Source organism: Xenopus tropicalis, chromosome 6 (assembly GCF_000004195.4).
Source record: "Xenopus tropicalis strain Nigerian chromosome 6, UCB_Xtro_10.0, whole genome shotgun sequence".
Classification (NCBI taxonomy): domain Eukaryota; kingdom Metazoa; phylum Chordata; class Amphibia; order Anura; family Pipidae; genus Xenopus; species Xenopus tropicalis.
The window spans coordinates 64,683,163-64,704,822 of NC_030682.2; the positions used below are offsets into that span (position 1 = coordinate 64,683,163).

The 21,660-nt window shown below is 39.0% G+C and overlaps 1 protein-coding gene across 1 annotated transcript; it reads left to right on the plus strand.

Annotated features, from left to right (window-relative positions):
- The first annotated feature begins 11,499 nt into the window (after nt 1–11,499).
- Nucleotides 11,500–13,024, plus strand: ccr3 (chemokine (C-C motif) receptor 3). Its single transcript, NM_001113862.1, is given in 1 exon segment — nt 11,500–13,024. A coding segment is annotated over 1 exon segment (1,035 nt). The 5' UTR covers nt 11,500–11,564; the 3' UTR covers nt 12,600–13,024.
- Nucleotides 13,025–21,660: the final 8,636 nt, after the last annotated feature.

Sequence of the window (21,660 nt, forward strand, 5' to 3'; positions counted from 1 at the left end):
CTACTCTTAGCCTCCCCTACACTGCCTCCAAGTATGCCACCCTGCCAGGATTTAAAATAAAATCTGAGGCATTAGCACTTTCTGTAGACAAGCCCACTCAAAAACTTTTGGAACTAAATTTCAGATTTAAATAACTAGTTTATAACCCAGATTTTCCCCCAGTCCAAGACACCCAATCATTCAAATGGTGGATAGATAACAATATTTGGGACATTGGCAGCTATGGTTCCAATGATTACCTAGGAAGATCTGCGAAGCAAATACTCTTATCCCCCTGCCAAGAAAACTACAGATATCTGCAAATTAAACATTTTGTGCAAAAACAGAGTAAGAACCCTAAACATACAATAGGGGAAAATTTCCTTTTTTTTTTAAGATCTCATGCAGCCCGGACAAAAACAAATATATGAAACGTTGGGAACACAAATTAAAAACCACACGAGATACAGAGCAAAGGCAATTTATACTTCACATTAGAAAAGTATCCATTGATGCAATCATGCCTATAAGCTGCTATATGACTGGTATCTAACTCCAGCAAAACGAAATACAATAAATGGTTCCGATCTTTGCAGCTTTAGAGGATGGTGATGAATTGCATGTGTGGAGAACTTGGCCACTGAAATATTCATACTGCTAAGTACTTTACCGAAAAGGAACATCCAACCAGACCCCTGGCTGGCCCTGACTCACTTTTAAAGTAGGTTTTCTTTCTAAAACGGAATTCAACCTTTGCTCACAAATTTGCATTGCTACAAGATGCGCCATAGCTCATAAATGGAAAGAAGTTATTCTCACACTTCCAGATATAAAAAGGAAAATCTGGTGGATATCCTCTATGGAAAAACTTTCTGCTATGCTACACTGCAAAATAAATAAATATGAAGCAATTTAAGCACTTTCATGGTACCTTTTGGGCTGCTTAAAATGCAGTGTTCAGAGCTTTAAATACTCTGTATTATTACCCTTTAACTGCATTTAAAGGGAAACTGGCAGGATTTTTATGGTGTACTTTTTTATTTCTAGCCAGCTCTACACATTAGAACTGCTTTCAGGTAACCTATTGTTACGAGTCCCAAGTCAGACTTATTACTATTGAGTGCTATTCTGATATCTACTAGGAGCTGCTATCTTGCTACCTTCCCACTGTTCTGCTGATTGGCTGCTGGGGAGGAAGGGAGGGGTGATATCACTCCAACTTGCAGCTCAGCAGTAAAGTGTGACTGAAGTTTTTCAGAGCACAGGTCACATGGCTGTGGCACCCTGGGAAATGAAGAATATGGCTAGCCCCATTTGAAATTTCAAAATTAAATGTAAAAAAATCTGTGTTTTTGAAAAACAGATTTTAATGCAGGATTCTGCTGGAGAAGCTCTATTAACTGAAGCAATTAAAAAAATATGTTAACTTATAGCAAACCCCCTAAATCCCAAGAACAATGGGCAACCGAACTTGACTGCCCCCTAGATGAAGAGGCATGGAATGAAGTGCATGAAAATATCACAAAAATCTCAACTAATACCCTACTAAAGGAGAATGGCTATAAAACCATTGCTAGGTGATATATGACACCACAAAAACTGCACAATACAATATAAAACTGCACAATACAGAATAGCCTACCCCCAACATTGTTTAGAGCAGTGCTGTCCAACTGGTGGCCCCCCACCTGTCTGGCTGCTTTGATGGCTTCCCTTTGTCTAAACTTTAAATGGTATCAGTACTAAGATTAAATGACTCCCTGCATGGTTCACACCTCAGATTCAGACTGTAACTCCCCTGTATTGTTTAAACATGTAACCCCCTGTACTGTTCACACCTTTTAATCTCTGTATTGTTTACCCCCTGCATTGTTCACACCTCAGGCTCAGGCTGTAATCACCCACATTGTTCACCTGTTCACACCTCAGACAGACTGCAGGAGGAGTGCCAGCCTTTTTGTCATTGTATATTATGTGCTGGTGGTTGCTGTGCTATCCGCAGGGGAGGAGGAGGCATATGGATTTAAGGGTGTGTCTTCATATGACATAATATAATTCTTACACATATGAATGCTGGTTGATATCCCTGCAATGAGGACCAAGCATTTGGGTTTTGCTGCACTACCATCATTGTGATAACATGGGTGTGGTTTGAAGTGGGTGTGGTTTAAAAAAGGGGAGTGGCCAAAACTAGTGGCTCTCCACTATGTATGCTAGAGAAATTCTGGCCCTCGGCACCACAGAAGTTGGACAGCACTGCTTTAGAGGATGTGGGGAGATAGGCACATATATGCACATGTGGTGGGAATGCCCACAAGCAAAGAAGGCTTCGCTCTGCCCCTGAACCACAAATTGCCTTACTCAACCTACTCCTGGCAGAGACCCCCATAGCGAAAGCACTAAATGCTTGATAATTAAAATATGCTGAGCGGCTAGAATGGTCATAGCCAGACATTGGAAGGGCCCAATTCCCCAATCATGGGCTGCAATAGAGGCCAAAATAGGAGAAATAATGGTGATGGAAAAAATAACCACATTAGTGAATAATAAGGTCAAAAAATGTAAAGAAATTTGGCAACCATATCTAAACAGGCACCCCATCAGTAGGGGTATAGAGTAAGATCTATGGCAGGAAACCCTAAAATGATGATAGACAACAACCCCATCGGATAACCAATATTCATATGGGGAAAAAAACACTGAACACCTCACAATGTCTGCATTAAGGTTTTTATTGGTTTATTATTTTATTTGTAAGTTATGAAAAAGAAAATATCCTTTTATCACATTGTAACAACCGACCTGAGACATCTGGCAGAAGATACAATGTTAGGAAGTGACCCAAAGCATAAGGTTTGAATGCATTCCTACCTACCAAACAATTGTTCTGCACAGACGTCTTGCACAGAACTATTGTAAAAAATGTTGATCTGGTTGTACAGAATGTATATTTAATTTGCTCTTTTATTGTGAAATATAAAAAAAATTTCAAATGAAAAAAAAAAAGTGTTTTCCCATAACAGTATTCCTTTAAGAATATATTTACGTAATCTAGGCTTTTGCTCCCCTTAGTACTCCTGCACTTGCAGGCAAAAGCTTGCATTACTCCATTAGGTAAGTACCACTATATTGTATCCATATATTAACATAACATGCCACCTCTTAGAAGCATATCTACAGATCATACTTTATACAGTACTGTATAACATAATAGTAAAATAATATGTTAAAATATTTTGCTTTGAAGGTAGAATATATTTTGCTGCTGCTATTCCCTCCTTAAGAAAAAGGATAGAAATCAAAAGGGGAAGAAAAGAACTAGACAATGTTGCAAAATAGTTTTGCTTTGTGGTTTTACTTTTCTACTCCAGATGTTTCTTTCTAATATGACTCAGTTGTTAAGACACATTTCTATTAAAAGGTTTGGCTTTTGAAATTTAACAGTATATGAACAATGCTACGTGTGCTTGCTTACAGCAAAGCAAAGCTTTTCTGAAGAATTAACTCTTCACAGTACACAGTAACGTTAAAGGTTTTACAATGGAAATGTATTGACTTTACTCCTTTGTACACACTCATAGATTGTACATTTTTAGATTTTTTTGTTGTGAAGGAACAGAAAATAATAGACCTTTATTTGCAGTTTGAAAATTTACCCATTTCAAATTTCTCAGAATGTATAGAGAATTGGAAAGCATTGAATTTTAGTAGCAGGGGTTTTTTTTTTTAAACTTTATTTTATACTATATTTTTCATTTTCAAATAGAAATAGAAACAAGTGAGAACAGCATCTGTACAATAGGCATTACTTCAGTATCAGTACATTAGAGTGGTCAAATGGTAAAAGCATTTCATATAGCAAAATATAAAATGGGTGGTATAAGCATCAGTATAGAACCAGTTACATAGTTACCAAAGACCAAAGTCCATGAAGTTCTACCCTTCCAAGTGAACTCGGCACACACAAACCCATACTGACCTATCTATATACTCACATACATATATATTTGAAAGAATAGAGGAGAATCTTTTTGCAGAGGATATACTAAATAATCTAATGGTTTTAATTATAATGGGATGATAAAGTAAATCAAAAAATCCATATCCAAGGGGGTACGAGTTCTCAAATTGAAAATCCAAAAGGCCTCACGGTTACACATTTTTTAAATACTGTATACCCTTCTCTCCCAAAAGAACTCTTTCTATCCCCTGAACCCTAACACTGGATAAGTCTGATCCTGTACAGAACTGGAAATGTCAGGAAACATTAGTCTCTCTATCCCCTTATGTCTGCTATGTGCTATCTTATTTTTTCTTGCAAACTGTAAGATTCCTGCCCAACATATTATTGAGGTAAACAAGTAATCAAATATATCACATTTTTTGTTTTGTAATTGATGTATTGTTTAATTCCATATATTCATTTGTAACGGATGAAGTGAAACTTTCACCAATAAGAAGAAATACAACAACTGGCACACATTTAAAAGTACCCATATAAGCAGAATTTTCAAACTTTTGTTTAACTACTATACTCGGGAAAAGGATATGTCTTAAACTACAATTTTTTTCCACCCACATCCTGGCTTCCAAATTTCTTCCAATTTTGGATCAGTATACAGAATATTTTGATCAATAATGGCATCTTATACCCCTCTTTTCAAAAACCTAACTGAGTATAAGCACCTTAACCCTAATAATTGACCCACTGGGATGTTATCTATAACATATATTATGGTATTATCTGTACAGTCTTCAGTTGGAACGCTATTGCTTTCAAACCAAAGTGGTTCAGAATACAAGAATATAATGGTTATATATTATATCAATGGTGGCCCAACTAAAATCTGACTGCCAAGTCCTAACATTCGTCTGTTCAATAACCTGTCCCCCTGTCAGGATCAGCCAGGTTTCGAACACCACTTGTGGTGTTCCTGGTGGCATGCATTAGCCTCTGTAGCCACTGGAGGCATTTGGGCTCTGTCTGTTTCTTCCCTTGTCTTCTACTTTCTGTCTGCTCTCTTTCCTCCGCCCACCTCATTAACCTCATGTGTTTCCCATCTCCTAATCTTCACCCTTTATAAGCCTTTCCCTGACCATTGCCCCTTGCTTGGTCATTAATTGTCTTTCGTGACCCGGCCGTCCTGTTCCTGTGTCTGTGTCCTTGTTCTCGCTGGTTCCAAGCTCCAGTTCCGTGTCCTGATCCTGCCTTCTGCCTTGTTCCTGAGCCCTTCCTAGTTCTACCTTGATTTCCCGGTTTTGACCTTGGCCTGCCCTGACTACGTTTGACTGCCGCTTGCCCTGACCTTTTGCCTGCTTTTGGATTCTGCCTCTGCCTGCCGTTTTACATTCAGTTTGTATGTTCATTGTATGTTCGGTTACATCACTAGTTTATTAAAGTTCTTCACCTTCAACATGGCCTCTGGCACCAGTTCTGTGACTTATGGTTACACTCCGGGTTACCCAGTCTTCAGGCTCCCACCTTCCTGGTACTCCACAGCGTCTCCACAGGGAGACCGTGACACCCCCATCCTTAATATCCTTAAGATGTATCACCAAAGCTCACCCAGGGATCAACGCAACCATTATTCCAAGTGGAGGTCTTTTACGTTTATATATTTTGCAAAATAATGGAATAATGCCACCAATGTGTGAGACACTTTAAGAAATGCAGCCACTTGTTGATGAATAACACCCCTATTTATGTATCAACCAAATTAAACAATAATTTCTGAAAGGATCTCATTGGGTTTGATATGAATGGATCATGTTTATCTATCCTATATATTATCTAAGTGCTTTCATTTCAAATTTATCAAGTTTAAAATGAAAGGAAGAGGTAGTACTGTGTAGTTTTATTAATTCACTTTCCACCTGTCTCTGATAGATATTTATTATAGAATTCCTCAAATGTAATGGCTAAAATCTGACAATCCTGAAATTTATTGGGAACAGATTTTAAATCTGCCCCAAACCTGCAGCAGTCTACATCACCTTCCCTTTGTAACAATTGTAATGTCAATGTAGAACAAACCTCCTCAAAAGTAGGCCCACCATATCCCACTTGTGTACATACATGTGAACCATTTTCTACGTTTCCTGAATACTCCAAATCCTTCCCCCAAAAATGTTTTTTTTTAATAAGAATCTTACGAATAAAATGATTCCTCTCAACAATAGTATCAAACAAATTGATTTTTGGTGTAGGACATAAAAAAATAAACCTTTCTCAAGAACCCCCACTTCAGAAGAAATCAGTTGTTTAGAAGAAAGATTTAAAATCATCTGTTCACTTTCTTTCTCAGTCTATATCCTAGGGCCTCCATGTTTACATCTCTTTCCTCATCTTGTCTTTATTTTGTCGCTTATTTTCTTTCTCTTTAGGGCTTGGATAGTCCATTGACGCTTTTTGACTGAAAAGACCCATCTTCAGAATCAGTACCAGAAAAAACCTCCGAGACAATTAACTCTATCAGATTCTGGGAAGACAAAGAGGAAAGGGATGAACCAACATCCATATCTTACATTTATGAATTTGTTAAAAAAAAACTCATCTCTAACATTTGTGTGGGTAAGCATTTGGGGAACAGTGATCACAACATGGTCTCCTTTGAGATAATGCTGCAGAGACAGCTCTATAAGGGAGTAACTAAAACGCTCAATTTTAGACGTACAGACTTTGCCACTATAAGGGCATCTCTGCAATGTGTCAACTGGGAAAGGTTTTCATAGGGTTAGACACAGAAGGAAAATGGAACATCTTTAAAACGTTGCTTTGCAGGTATACACAACAGTATATTCCCCTTGTAAGCAAGGAGAGGCATCGCAAAGCAAAACCTTTATGACTGAATAAAAGTGTTAGTGTCGAGGTTGGTAAGAAAAAGCGTGCTTTTAAAGCATTCAAGTTAGCTGGGACAGCAGAAACTTTCATCAGGAAGCAAATAAAGCATGCAAAAAAGCTATCAGGCAAGCTAAAATAGAGATGGAAAGGGATATTGCAGCTAGGAGTAAAAAGAATCCAAAATTATTTTTTAATTATGAGAATAGTAAAAAATGAAGCAAGAAGGGGTGGGAACTTTATTATCACGGGGGGGTAAGTTGGTTGATGAGAACGGGGAAAAAGCAGAAATTTTGAACTTTTATTTTTCATCTGTCTATACATCTGAGGAGCCAGCTAATGAAGGCTTCCCTTTTAATATGCCCAGTTCTAGTAATATACAGTGGAGGAAATAATTATTTGACCCCTTACTGATTTTGTAAGTTTGTCCAATGACAAAGAAATGAAAAGTCTCAGAACAGTATCATTTCAATGGTAGGTTTATTTTAACAGTGGCAGATAGCACATCAAAAGGAAAATGGAAATAACTTTAAATAAAAGATAGCAACTGATTTGCATTTCATTGAGTGAAATAAGTTTTTGAACCCTCTAACAAAAAAAGACTTAATACTTAGTGGAAAAACCCTTGTTTGCAAGCACAGAGGTCAAACGTTTCTTGTAATTGATGACCAAGTTTGCGCACATTTTAGGAGGAATGTTGGTCCACTCCTCTTTGCAGATCATCTCTAAATCCCTAAGGTTTCGAGGCTGTCTCTGTGCAACTCTGAGCTTGGGCTCCCTCCATAGGTTTTCTATTGGATTAAGGTCCGGAGACTGACTAGGCCACTCCATGACCTTAATGTGCTTCTTCTTGAGCCACTCCTTTGTTGCCTTTGCTGTATGTTTTGGGTCATTGTCGTGCTGGAACACCCATCCACGACCCATTTTCAGTTTCCTGGCAGAGGGAAGGAGGTTGTCGTTCAGGATTTCACGATACATGGCTCCGTCCATTTTCCCGTTAATGTGAATAAGTTGTCCTGTGCCCTTAGCAGAAAAACACCCCCAAAGCAAAATGTTTCCACCCCCATGCTTGACGGTGGGGACGGTGTTTTGGGGGTCATAGGCAGCATTTTTCTTCCTCCAAACACAGCGAGTTGAGTTAATGCCAAAGAGCTCTATTTTGGTCTCATCAGACCACAGCACCTTCTCCCAGTCACTCACAGAATCATTCAGGTGTTCATTGGCAAACTTCAGACGGGCCTGCACATGTGCCTTCTTGAGCAGGGGGACCTTGCGAGCCCTGCAGGATTTTAATCCATTGCGGTGTAATGTGTTTCCAATGGTTTTCTTGGTGACTGTGGTCCCTGCTAATTTGAGGTCATTAACTAACTCCTCCCGTGTAGTTCTAGGATGCTTTTTCACCTTTCTCAGAATCATTGACACCCCACGAGGTGAGATCTTGCGTGGAGCCCCAGAGCGAGGTCGATTGATGGTTATTTTGTGCTCCTTCCATTTTCGAACAATCGCACCAACAGTTGTCACCTTCTCTCCCAGCTTCTTGCTAATGGTTTTGTAGCCCATTCCAGCCTTGTGCAGGTCTACAATTTTGTCTCTGACATCCTTGGACAGCTCTTTGGTCTTTCCCATGTTGGAGAGTTTGGAGTCTGCTTGATTGATTGATTCTGTGGACAGGTGTCTTTTATACAGGTGACTAGTTAAGACAGGTGTCCTTAATGAGGTTGACTAATTGAGTAGAAGTGTCTAACCACTCTGTGGGAGCCAGAACTCTTAATGGTTGGTAGGGGTTCAAAAACTTATTTCACTCAATGAAATGCAAATCAGTTGCTATCTTTTATTTAAAGTTATTTTTTCGATTTTCCTTTTGATGTGCTATCTGCCACTGTTAAAATAAACCTACCATTGAAATGATACTGTTCTGAGACTTTTCATTTCTTTGTCATTGGACAAACTTACAAAATCAGTGAGGGGTCAAATAATTATTTCCTCCACTGTAGCTACTGACACATGGGTCACTCGGGAGGAAATTCAAAAGAGACTTGAACATGTAAATGTAAACAAAGGTCCAAGACTGGATAGGATTCATCCCAGGGTATTAAATGAGCTGAGCGCTGTGATTGCCAAGCCTCTTCACTTAATTTTTCAAGATTCGTGGAGGTCTGGCATGGTGCCGAGAGACTGGCGAATTGCTAATGTGGTGCCGTTATTTAAAAATAGATCCTGTTCTCAGCCTGAAAACTATAGGCCTGTTAGTCTGACATCAGTAGTGGGAAAGCTTTCGGAAGAATAATAAGGGATAGGGTACTTGAATACATTGCAGTTTACAATACTATAAGTTTGTGCCAGCATGGTTTTATGCATAACAGATTGTCAGGATCAGTCAGGTTTCAAACACTGCTTGATGTGGTTTTGGCAACCTGCATTTACCTCTTGAGCCACTGGAGGCATTTTGGGCTGATCCTGACTAATTCTCTTCTCTCTTTTCTACTATACTGTCTGCTCCCTTTCCTCCACCCACCTCATTATCCTCATGTGTTTTCCATCTTCTAATCATGACCCTTTATAAGCCTGTCCCTGACCATTGCCCATTGCTTGGTCATTAAGATGTTCCTGTGACCCTGCTGCTATTCCGTGTTCCGTGCGATCTTTCTCGTGACTCCCTTCTGGTTCTAAGATCCAGTTCCATGTCCTGTTCCTGCTCTCTGCCCTGTTCCTGTTCTCCAGTGCCCTTCCTTGTCCTGTTCTAATTCCCTGGTTCTGACCTTGGCCTGTCCTTGTCTTTGTTGATTGCTGCTAGCCCTGACTTTTGGTCTGATTTGGATTTTGTATCTGCCTGCCGTTTTCAGCTATTCAAGTGTATTTCCATAGTGTGCACTGTTACTGACTTCACTACATTTATTGAAGTTCCTTCCACTGATCATCATGGCCTCTGACATCAGTTCTGTGGTATAAGGTTACACTCCAGGTTACCCAGTCTTCAGGCTCCCAACTTCCTGGTACTCCATGGCGTCTCCTCAGGGAGATCGTGACACAGATCTGACACAGACTAATTTAGTCGCCTTTTATGAGGAGGTGAGCAGGAACCTTGATGCTGGAATGGCAGTTGATGTCATCTACTTGGACTTTGCTGAAGCATTTGATACAGTACCTCACAGAAGGTTAATGATCAAATTGAGCAATACTGAAGGATAGATTACAGAGAATAGTAGTAAATGGAACATTTTCTAATTAGACCAGTGTGGTTAGTGGAGTACCGCGGGGTCAGTCCTTGGTCCTTTGCTTTTTAACTTGTTTATTAATGACCTGGAGGTGGGCATAGAGAGTACTGTTTCTATTTTTGCTGACAACACTAAATTGTGCTAAACTATAAGTTCCATGCAGGATGCTGCCACTTTGCAGAGTGATTTGACAAAATTAGATAACTGGGCAGCAAACTGGAAAATGAGGTTCAATGTTGATAAGTGCAAAGTTATGCATTTTGGTAGAAATAATATAAACGCAAACTATCTACTAAATGGTAGTTTGTTGGGGGTATCCTTAATGGAGAAGGATCTAGGGGTTTTTGTAGATAACAAGTTGTCTAATTCCAGGCAGTGTCATTCAGTGGCTACTAAAGCAAATAAAGTGCTGTCTTGTATAAAAAAGGGCATTGACTCAAGGGATGAAAACATAATTTTGCCCCTTTATAGGTCCCTGGTAAGGCCTCACCTTGAGTATGGGGGGCAGTTTTGGGCTCCAGTCCTTAAGAAGGATATTAATGAGCTGGAGAGAGTGCAGAGACTGCAACTAAACTGGTAAAGGGGATGGAAGATTTAAGCTACGAGGTTAGACTGTTGAGGTTGGGGCTGTTTTCTCTGCAAAAGAGGCGCTTGCGAGGGGACATGATTACTCTGTACAAGTACATTAGAGGGGATTTTAGGCAGATAGGGAGTGTTGTGTTTTCAACGCACCAGAGGTCACCCCTTTAAATAAGAGGAACAGAGCTTCCATTTGAAGCAGCGTAGGTGGTTTTTCACAGTGAGGGCAGTGAGGTTGGGGAATGCCCTTCCTAGTGATGTGGTAATGGCAGATTCTGTCAATGCCTTTAAGAGGGGCCTGGATGAGTTCTTGAACAAGCATAATATCCAAGGCTATTGTGATACTAATATCTACAGTTAGTATTAATGTTGCGATACAGTATACAGTTTATGAATGTGATAGTATTGATTGGTAAGTATAGGTTGTGTGTGCTGGGTTTACTTGGAAGGGTTGAACTTGATGGACTCTGGTCTTTTTTCAACCCTATGTAACTATGTATGTAAAGACACACTCTACTATGTATAGACACACTAGCCCCACTAGGATTAAAAATCCCACTCTAACAATCAATTCTAATATCAATATTGGATATGAATGTATATGAATAAAATTTTGTTTTGGATAATATCTTTTTAAGCATTAAAACTAATAGGGTTCATTGCTGCCTCCAACATTTCAAAATAGAAAAATTGTTATGCAGGTTACTGGTTTTTTTATTTCTCAGAAAGCAAACCTTGTTTCCAGTTTGCATCTTTTCCTACTAAACATATGTTTCCTGCAGTTTTGTAAGCCACCCACCAAATAAATGGTCTTCTATAGTTTCAGTTCTTGCCACAGAGAAATATGTGACTTGGCTAGCTAACCACTCACTCCACACCATTACGGAACTTGTTCAACTGAAACTTTTTTTTATCAAGCCTTAAAAATGTCTTCTGAGGAACTTAAAACTACCATGTCCAATTCTGTTGAAATTCATCTTTCCAATTCTACAATGGGCTTTTCGACGACAACTTATGAGGATGAAACTATAGTATACATGTGCAGTAATGATGAGAGCATTAAATTTGGAGCTGCAGCAGTGCCCTTCTTTTACTACACTGTATTTACCCTCAGTTTGTTGGGTAATGGCCTTATACTGTTTCTGCTACTGAAATATGAGAAGATAAAGACTGTTACTAACTTATTCATCCTGAATCTTGTGATATCTGATCTATTATTTACCATCACACTCCCTTTTTGGGCATTTTATCACAGCAATGAGTGGGTATTTGGAAACGGCATGTGCAAAGTTGTTTCATCTGTATTCTTCATTGGTTTTTTCAGTTGCATCTTGTTCTTGACAGTGATGACCATGGACAGGTACCTGGCTGTTGTTCATGCTGTATCAGCTGCACGAACTAGAAAACTCATTTACGTATATGTGGCTAGTATAGCTATTTGGGTTATAAGCTTTGTATCTACAGTTCCAAAATTTGTATTATATGGCACAAGAAAACATGATTCTGCTGGCATTCTTTGTGAGGAAACTGGATTCTCAGCTGACAAAATAGATACATGGAGGCGACTTGGTTATTATCAGCAACTAACTATGTTCTTCCTTTTTCCACTGATTGTGATATTGTACTGCTACACTTTGATTGTAGTAAAACTGTTTAATACCAAAATGCATAACAAAGATAAAGCTGTAAAATTAATATCTGTAATTGTACTTGCATTTTTCATTTGCTGGACTCCTTATAATGTAGTGATATTTCTCAGGCTTTCCCCAGGAGATCCATGTAATGATTATTTAAACAATGCTTTTTATATATGTCGGAACATTGCCTATTTCCATTGCTGTATCAACCCATTTTTTTATACCTTTGTTGGAACCAAATTCCGGCGACATTTGTCAGCATTACTTGGGACAAATTGTTTGTCCATGTTTAGACGTTCGAGTTCAAGTAGTAGGACAAGTGAATATTCTCCTCAAACGATTTATGAATGAGAACTAAATTCACTTTGCTAAAATGTAATGAGTTTACTGGCCTTGCCAGATAAGTGTTTTGGATTTGATATCTGCATATATTCTTTACTGCATGAAACATATTTGCAACTGATCACAAGTGTATCTTGTTAATGAAATTACATTTCTAATAGTAATCTGCAACTTGCCTTTAGCTGATAACTAACTAGGAGCATATCGGAGCATATAGAAACTATGTTTATTCTGAATTGCTGCTTAACTAACGTTAATACATTTACAAATTAAGATAACTGTAACCTTGAAATTGCCATATAACATGTAAACATAAACACATCTTGTTAAACATAGAATACATAGTATAAACAGTATTTTACATGTATTAAATTGAAAACACTGTTAAATATGGCACTGTAGTGATATTAAAATTTGCATTACATTTAAATGTACCTTCTTTTCTGTATTTAATATATAGTCTTTGTGGAAAACTACTTTTGGTGATTGAAGGAGAAGCACATGTAACATTTAATATACATTTAATATAATGTAAATATTCTGAGACAATTGTGAGTCTCTGTCTCGCTATATAGTTGCTGTGCTTAGCAGGCTAGTTTTGAGACTAGAATCTATTGTTGAGTATATGGTATATATGCCTTTACTACTTTTCCAGTCTGCAATTCTAACTATTGCCTTGTTGCAAAGGTAAATAGAAGCCTAACAACCAAAAGAGTTTAAATTACAAAGTAGAGTGCTATAGAACAATATGCTAAATAATAAAAGAAAATATAGAAATATAAATAATTTAAAAATTAAGACCAGTTGCATGGTTTATTAAAAGGTCAATGTCTCCTTTAATAAAACATAGATGAACAATGTCATTCATGGTTCAATAACACTTTATAAGACTTCCATTCTTAATATACCATGTACTTATTATATTAAGAAATAGAAAATTATGTGTGCTAGAGGAGACAATGGTCAGTCTTGGTGCATTATCTTAATCCATGTAGATTAAGAGATCCATAAATAGCTAATTGAGAGACACCACTAATTACCTTATTCATCTTGTGGGTATAGAATTGCTACCAACATACTGATGTGTGACTACTGGGTGGTGTCAATGTGTTAGGCACCAGCGCCATCACGGGGGTCCGTGCCACCCTGACACAACCAAGTTGATGCTGCCCCCCATGCTCACCACCGCGCTTTGTTTTTTGCATCAGAGAGGATTGAGGGGGGCCACATCGCTAGTGAGGATAGGACAATAGTGCTCTTTGCATTAGAAGAGCTGGAGTTTGTGTCCTGGGCACTGCACATGTGCATTAGAGTAAGTTTGGGAGTATAGTCACAAATATCACTCTACTCAGGATAGCAGAGAAAATCTCTGGGGCCTCATGAAAAATTCCAAAAATGTAATCTATAAAGGCCGGAGTGAGCAATTACAATGTCATTCATAGTTCAATAACACTTTATAAGACTTCCATTCTTAATATACCATGTACTCATTATATTAAAAAATAGAAAATTGTGCTAGTGGAGACAGTAGTCAGTCTTAGTTGTGGTGGTTGCATATTCAACCAACAAATACAGCATTCAAATGAACATTCACTGGTGAGGGTGCAGGGTGTATCCCATCTGGGTTTCACATGCCACGCATGAGTTGTGAAGTCCCAGTAGTTCCTGTTTTTATATGCTGATGAAGAGTCCAAACTCTTTAGAGACAGAAATAGTCTTGTAACCTTTTCCAGCTTTATGGGTATCAAAACTCAGAAAAATGGCTTGAGTCATGATAAACATGATACACATCCATAAATGTGTTGTACGTGTGATCAGGTTTTGCTGGATCCTTGTTCTTTAAATAAAATGGGTCTCTCACTCACCCCTGATTGTCATCCCATTGACTGGAAACACCAGACTCTGATTTAACCTTCAAATTATATGATAATCCTAAGGATTCACTTACGTTTGCCACACACAGATATGTTGTTGGACCTTTCTTTTCAATAAATACATGACCAAATACAATAATTTTTGTTTAAAGGAGAAGGAAAGGCCAATAAAGAGTTAGAAAATGCTGAGCTGTGTAAAGAAAGTTCCCATAATGCCTCATTCCTGCAAGGCCTAGACCAGTGTACATGCCCAATTAGTTAGACTATGAGGGAGCTTGCTGCTGATTGGCTCAGACCCATATTCCTAAGGGGGGGGGGAGTGAGTTTGTTGCATTCTTGAGGGAGGGGGAGCAGGAGAGGGAAGAGAGGAGAGAGCTGCATGTCTCTGGCAGAGGAAAACAGACACAGCAAATCTTTTGACGGAAAATTCAGTGCAGCGTTTCTGTGAGTGGCTGTATTTACATAGACCTTTCTGATAAAGCTTACTCAGTTTTTACCTTTCCTTCTCCTTTAATTTGTTTCACTAGGTTTTTTTCATCTACTTTTAGGACTTGTTTGAAAACAAATCATGTTTTAGGTTGCATTTAAGGGTTCAAAACCTTTTGGGAAACACTGTGGGGGTCATTTATAAAGTCCACACAGATCATATTTTTTCGCAAATGTTTCTGTATATTTTCCCCTAAACGCTTACATTTTGCACAGCTGTGCCTGTCGTTGCCTTTTTTGTGAATTGCAGTGAAATGCAAAATGTGCACAAAAATTTGCATATGAGATTGTGATTTGCATGAGCATGCCCTCTGCATGGTTATTATGTGCAAATATAGCAATATATAAATTTTCTTTTTGTGAATATAAATTTGCGAAATCAGTTTAGCAAATATTATTTTCACCACAACACACACAGGTTAGACTAACGTCAGACACCCCCAAACACAACACCGCCCCAAATAACTATTCGCTGCTACCATCTATCATTAACAGGCAATAGAAACCTAATCTGAATATCTCCCTGCTCTCTACAACAGGTAATATTTCCTAATACACAAATGTATCACACATTCTCTCTTACTGTAGTTAGGGTTAGCTTTCACTATTTCAACAAGCACTCTAGCAGCCAAAGGGTTAAATCACAGTTAAACACTCCTGCTAGCCATCAACTAGTTAATTAGCATTTACACAGACAACTTTCCCTCTTCACACAGACAAGAAGTTAGTAAATTTTAGGCCCAAGCATTCATACATGCACACACGTGCGTTTGTTGTTAGAGCCAAAGGACAAGACTTCTTAAATTTTATATTTAATATTACAAAAGTAACCAGTGTATATAAAAAGATATTACAAAAAGAGACATACACATAACATTGCAAACAGTAAATAAAATAAAAGGGAATAAAACACAGAAACCATATGTACGTTACCAAGTTAGGAATTTCCTTTGTGTCCTCCTGAGGCAAGAGTTGGAAACCTGGGCACATACCCCCAACAGAATTGGGACCTCAAGTATGAGCTGTAGTAAGAGGGTCCTTTGCCCTTTAATCCCCTGCTGGGACAATTTCTCATTACCGTATGCATGAGGAGGGAGTGTCCAGGAACTTGTCACTTATGACCCTCTGCAGAGGGCTGCAATTCTCAGGCCAGTTTCTGTCATATAACATTGGCACTTGCCAGTATCCAATATTATTATGAAAATATGGGCTTGCTGTGATCCATACGTGGGCTATCAGAATGATACCAAACATGAGGGGTGTCTCATGTTCCAGACCCCCAGAAACTACCCCTCCAAACTGCTGGGTATAGGTTGGCTCTGTTTGGTATCATTAGGAAGCATGTAACCTCATAACCAATATATGATTTATGAGGATGTGAACCCTAAAGCAAAGGAGATATGGATCCCTTTATATAATCCATATTGTCAGCCTGTGCTTAACCTTAGGCTGACAGTCCATCCCATATGTCCTTGCCCTTAGTGTCTGTAGTTATGGTGTTCCACTACTCTTAAACCAAATAGGTAGCACTCACTTAGCTGCAGAGGTAAACAATGGGTGCACATCCACTAGGGTCCCTTCACTGCTGAACACTTGAATCCAAATGGTCACAAGCAGCACTCTACGATTTCATTAAAATGCCTTTATAATCACAATGCGGGCAGTAGCAATGTTTTTAGCCTAATTGGCTCTTTATCAAACAATCAAGTGTACGTGATCTCCTTATATCCTGTGCAGCATAGCACCACCTAGTGTACAATTAGTATACAATTCCAAGATACAATGTTACAAAATAAGTGTAATAAATAGTAACAAAATATCCAGTAAAATGTAACTGTTTCACTTATCTGTCATATAATCAAAAGGTGTCCCAATGCAAGTGCCATATAGCTTGAAAAAGAGCCAATTAGTCTCAAAACATTGCTGTTTTCTGCATTGTGATAATAAAGGCAAAAAGCCTGTGACCATTTATTCCACTTATCTTAGTTACAATTGAACTTGGCCTGTCTGACACTGCTTAATCAGTAATGTGGTTTGCCTTTTTCTGCTGACTTGGTGTCTCCAGGTGCAGTGCCGCCTCAGTGGTATGTGTATGAGTTAGGTCTGCTTATTTTTATCTCTGGTACTGCGTTTGTTTCTAGTAGCTTAAAGGAGAAGGAAAGGTAAAAACTAAGTAAATACAGCCATAAGCAGTCACAGAAACACTGCACTGAGTCTGCTATCAAAAGAAACACAGGATTTCTTGCCTCCTTTTTTGTAAACATGTTCTTAGGGTATCTGACTCTTTTAGAAAAATCCTTCATTCAGGGGCCAGAGTCTGTGCAGCTCTCTCCTGCTCCCTCTCCCTTAGGAATATGTGATCTGCTACCAAGGCTAGACCTGGAGCGGAAGCTACTTAAAATGGCAGCTGCTGTCTTAAACAAACAGAGAGCTTCCAGGGTTCTTTACTCTGGTATGGTAATACTTTCTGCAGAATAAATATAGCATTCTGGGTGGCACTAATGTGGCTAATCTATTGGCAGTATGTCAGGGTCAACCAGGATTCGAACACCACTTGGGGTGTTCCTGGCGGCATGCATTTGCCTCTGTAGCCACTGGAGGCATTTTGGGCTGTCTGATTCTCCTCTTGTCTGTCTGCTACTTTCTGTCTGCTCCCTTTCCTCCGCCCACCTCATTAACCTCATGTGCTTCCCATCTCCTAATCTTCACCCTTTATAAGCCTTTCCCTGACCATTGCCCCTTGCTTGGTCATTAATTGTTTCTCGTGACCCTGCCTCTGTGTTCCCTGTTCCTGTGTCTATTCTTGTTCTCGCTGGTTCCAAGCTCCAGTTCCGTGTCCTGATCCTGCCTTCTGCCTTGTTCCTGTGCCCTTCCTAGTTCTGCCTTGATTTCCTGGTTTTGACCTTGGCCTGTCCTTGACTTCGCTTGACTGCTGCTTGCCCTGACCTTTTGCCTGTTTTGGATTCTGCCTCTGCCTGCCGTGTTATATATACAGTGTGTATTTCCATTGTGTGCACTGTTACGTCACTAGTATTAAAGTTCTTCATTATCATCATGGCATCTGACACCAGTTCTGTGACTTATGGTTACACTCCGGGTTACCCAGTCTTCAGGCTCCCACCTTTTTGGTACTCCATGGCGTCTCCTCAGGGAGATCGTGACACAGTAAAATGCCAAAATGCATTTCCTTCTCCTTTAAAGGGATAGTTCACCTTCAGGTTAACTTTCAGTTTGTTATAAAAAATGTTTTAATTGTTTACCTTCCTTTTTTGACTCTTTCAAATGGGGGTCACTGACCCCAGCACCCAAAAAATGACTTTTTATTACCTATCTTTCTCTTAAGGCCCTTAATTGGTCAATAGCAACCAGATAGCTGCTGAAATTTTAAATTAGAGAGCTGCTGAACAAAAAGCTAAATCATTTAAAAAACACAGATAACAAGAAATAAAGACTAATTGCAAACTCTCAGAATATCACTTTCTAAATCATACCAAAAGTTAATTTTAAAGGAGAACTATACCCCCGGGTGCTAAAAGCCCCCTTAACTATCACTGCCTAGATTTAAAATGCTGTCCCTATCGCTAACCCCAAGCTAAAACGCATACCTGGCCGATTTCTTCTTAGCAACTGATGACTCCGCCGACAGGGACCCTGCTTGCACGTGCGCAGTTTAAGCAGATTTCCTGCTACCTCCAACTGTGCATGCCTTTGGGTATGTGCAGAAAGGTGGTGCCAAAACAGCATCAATACATCAAATTGATTGGACTGTTAATAACTAGTGAAATATAAAAATGTACTGTTAACATCTAGAAGGCTGCCCAGCCAGTGTTCCTGAACACTAACAGCACGGGAGATGTGTAGTTTAGCTAGAGCGTCAGTATACTGAACCTACAATGCTAGGCTCCAACATCAGGTATAATTAAAGGGGAACTCTGAACTAAACAAAGAGCACCACACAACACAGAAATCTCTAATACACCTATCACTGTAATCTGTTTCTTTAAAAAGTATGAATAAATACCATTTTATATGCTAAAATCTATCTGCAAAACCTTCCGCATCATTTGAAATCCTGGCAGTGAAAAGGGACTAAAACATTGATGTTACAAACTGTAACAATTTATCCACAGCTTACAGGCAGCATGAAGGAACTACACAACCCACAATGCATTGCACTGTGATGTTACTTTCCTTATTGACATCAGGTGTGCAGGGAATTGTGGGATTTGGAGGATACAGGCAGAAGGCAGGCTGAGGACTTGTTGACTACTGTTTTTGAGTTTTAAAGTAGTCAGCCAGATCAGCAGGAGAACAAGGGGCCAGGCTTAGGTAACTGTTCCTAGCCATATTATTACAATAGAAATCATGAAGAGGCTGCATATTTTTAATTGCTTTATATTGCAAAGTTGTGGTTGGGTGGAGTTCCCCTTTAACAAACAGAAGCCACAGTCATCAACAGTACATTAGAATATACTGACATTTTTTTGTTTGTAAATGACTCAACACTAGATGGACTAGCACAATATGGTATATAAGGCTGCAAGACTAAAGAAATTGGGAATGCTGTCCTTGAATAAAGCCTCCAGGTATAGCCATAGCTCTCCTTCACACAAACACAGGGAAGATCCGTTTCTCTTGACATCCAAGGAAAAGCCTATGTGTGTGGGAGCACATTCCTTTTACTCTTACACTCTCACACTAAAAACATGTGTATTGTAAGCATAATAATAAAAAAAAATGTATATTCACACAGTACATGTATAATTTGCTTTGCCACCTTAAACATAGGTAACTGTACAGTTTAAATCATCTACAGTGCAAATGTTTCTGTGGGGGGATGCAGATACCCAAAATAAAGCCCTCGTGTGATCACAATTATTCATAAAGTGTTCATCCCCAACAGTGATATTTATGACTGTTAAACTGACCTGAACGTGAAGGAATGTATTTTCACACATAACAGAAAACAGCTTTATAGTTAAGATTCACTAAATAACGGGTAGAGTTCACAAGGTTAGAAACTCTCATTCTGTGTGAATATAGAAAGCTTTAAACCAACATTAGGGTAAAATCTTTACCACATCCATTTTGTGGTATTTTTTGACTGAAAAGGATTGTGTGAATGATTTCCTAACCAAATCTAGGTAATAAAGAAAGCACATTTTGTGTAATATTTTCATTATCTCATGGTTTCCCACCCAAAATTTTCTGTTGAGATAGAAATGAAAACTTTAGAAAATATTCTCAGATGTCTGGGTCTTCCAGCATTAACATCACATATGATTCTAAAATGAGAAAAATATTTTTAACTATATCTTATCCTATATCCCATAATTTTGTTTAGGTCAATTATATATTTTACATAAGCCAGCAGGCATATGTTCTCTGTGAAACACCAATCCTGAATGTGTTTTAATCAGAATTTTTTTTAATGATTTGGCAATAGGAAACAAAGTCTAGTAAAGGTGGCCATCTGCAGAATTAACCTGCTGATTTGGCTGAGTTGGCAGCTTATCTGTCTGTGTAGTGCAGGGATCCCCAACCTTTTATACCCGTGAGCCACATTCAAATAGAAAAAGTTTTGGAGAGCAACACAAGCATGAAAAAAGTTCCTGGAGGTGTCAATGAGAGCTATAATTGGCTTGGTTTGATAGCCCCTTTGTTAACTGGAAGCCTACAGAAGGCTCTGTATGGCATTATACTAGGATTTAATGCAACCAAAACTTGCCTCCTAACCAGAAATTCAAAAATAAGCACCTGCTTTGAGGCCACTGGGAGCAACATCCAAAGGGTTGACGAGCAACATGTTGCTCACTAACCACTGGTTGGGGATCACTGGTGTAGTGTATCCTCCAATAAGTCTGCCTGACTAATAGCTGCTTGAAAATCAGTCTTGCCAAATGAGGGAATGACCACCTTGAGGGCTGTGGCACACAGGGAGCTTAGTCCCCTTCGGGGAAATTGCAGTGCCGCGTCTGCCATCCCAATGGCAATTTACATACTCGCTGGTGGGATGGTATCTCGGGGAGACTAGTCGCCCGCAACAAGGGAGATCTGTTGCCGGCGACTAGTCTTCCCCATCTGCCACAGCCCTAAGTTTCAAAAACAATAAAAGGACTGGTCTGAGGCCTTTGATCTTACCTGCCACTGAACAACAAACCTGAATGTCATATACTTAGGGGGTAATAAAAGGCCTATGACTACGTGTTGAAAGACACATTCTACAAGAAACAAATAGTTTTGCACAATTTAGTAACATCAGTAAAAACAGAGACAGTACTTACAATGCCAACCTCAAGGTCATTTGTGAATAAATTGCAATACTAATACAGGTATGGGACCTGTTATCCAGAAACCTGGGGTTTTCAGGATAAGGGGTCTTTCCGTAATTTGGATCTCCTACCTTAAGTTTGCTAAAAAAAAATATTTAAACAGTAATTAAACCCTCTAGAATTGTTAAGCAAAACTTTATCTAAATGTTATATGTTAACTTTTTTTTTTGCATATTCTTTTTTTCCAGCTTGAATGGCTGCCCCCGTGGCTACACAGCATCTTATCTCTATAAGCTATAGCAGCCTTTCTGTAAAAAACACACAACCTTTACCAGTGCAGGCAACAGTACATTATATTTTAGGAATGCGCTGAACCCAGTTTTAAAAGGCTGAATCCTGGCCAAATACCGAACTGAATCCTGGATTCCGTGCATCCCT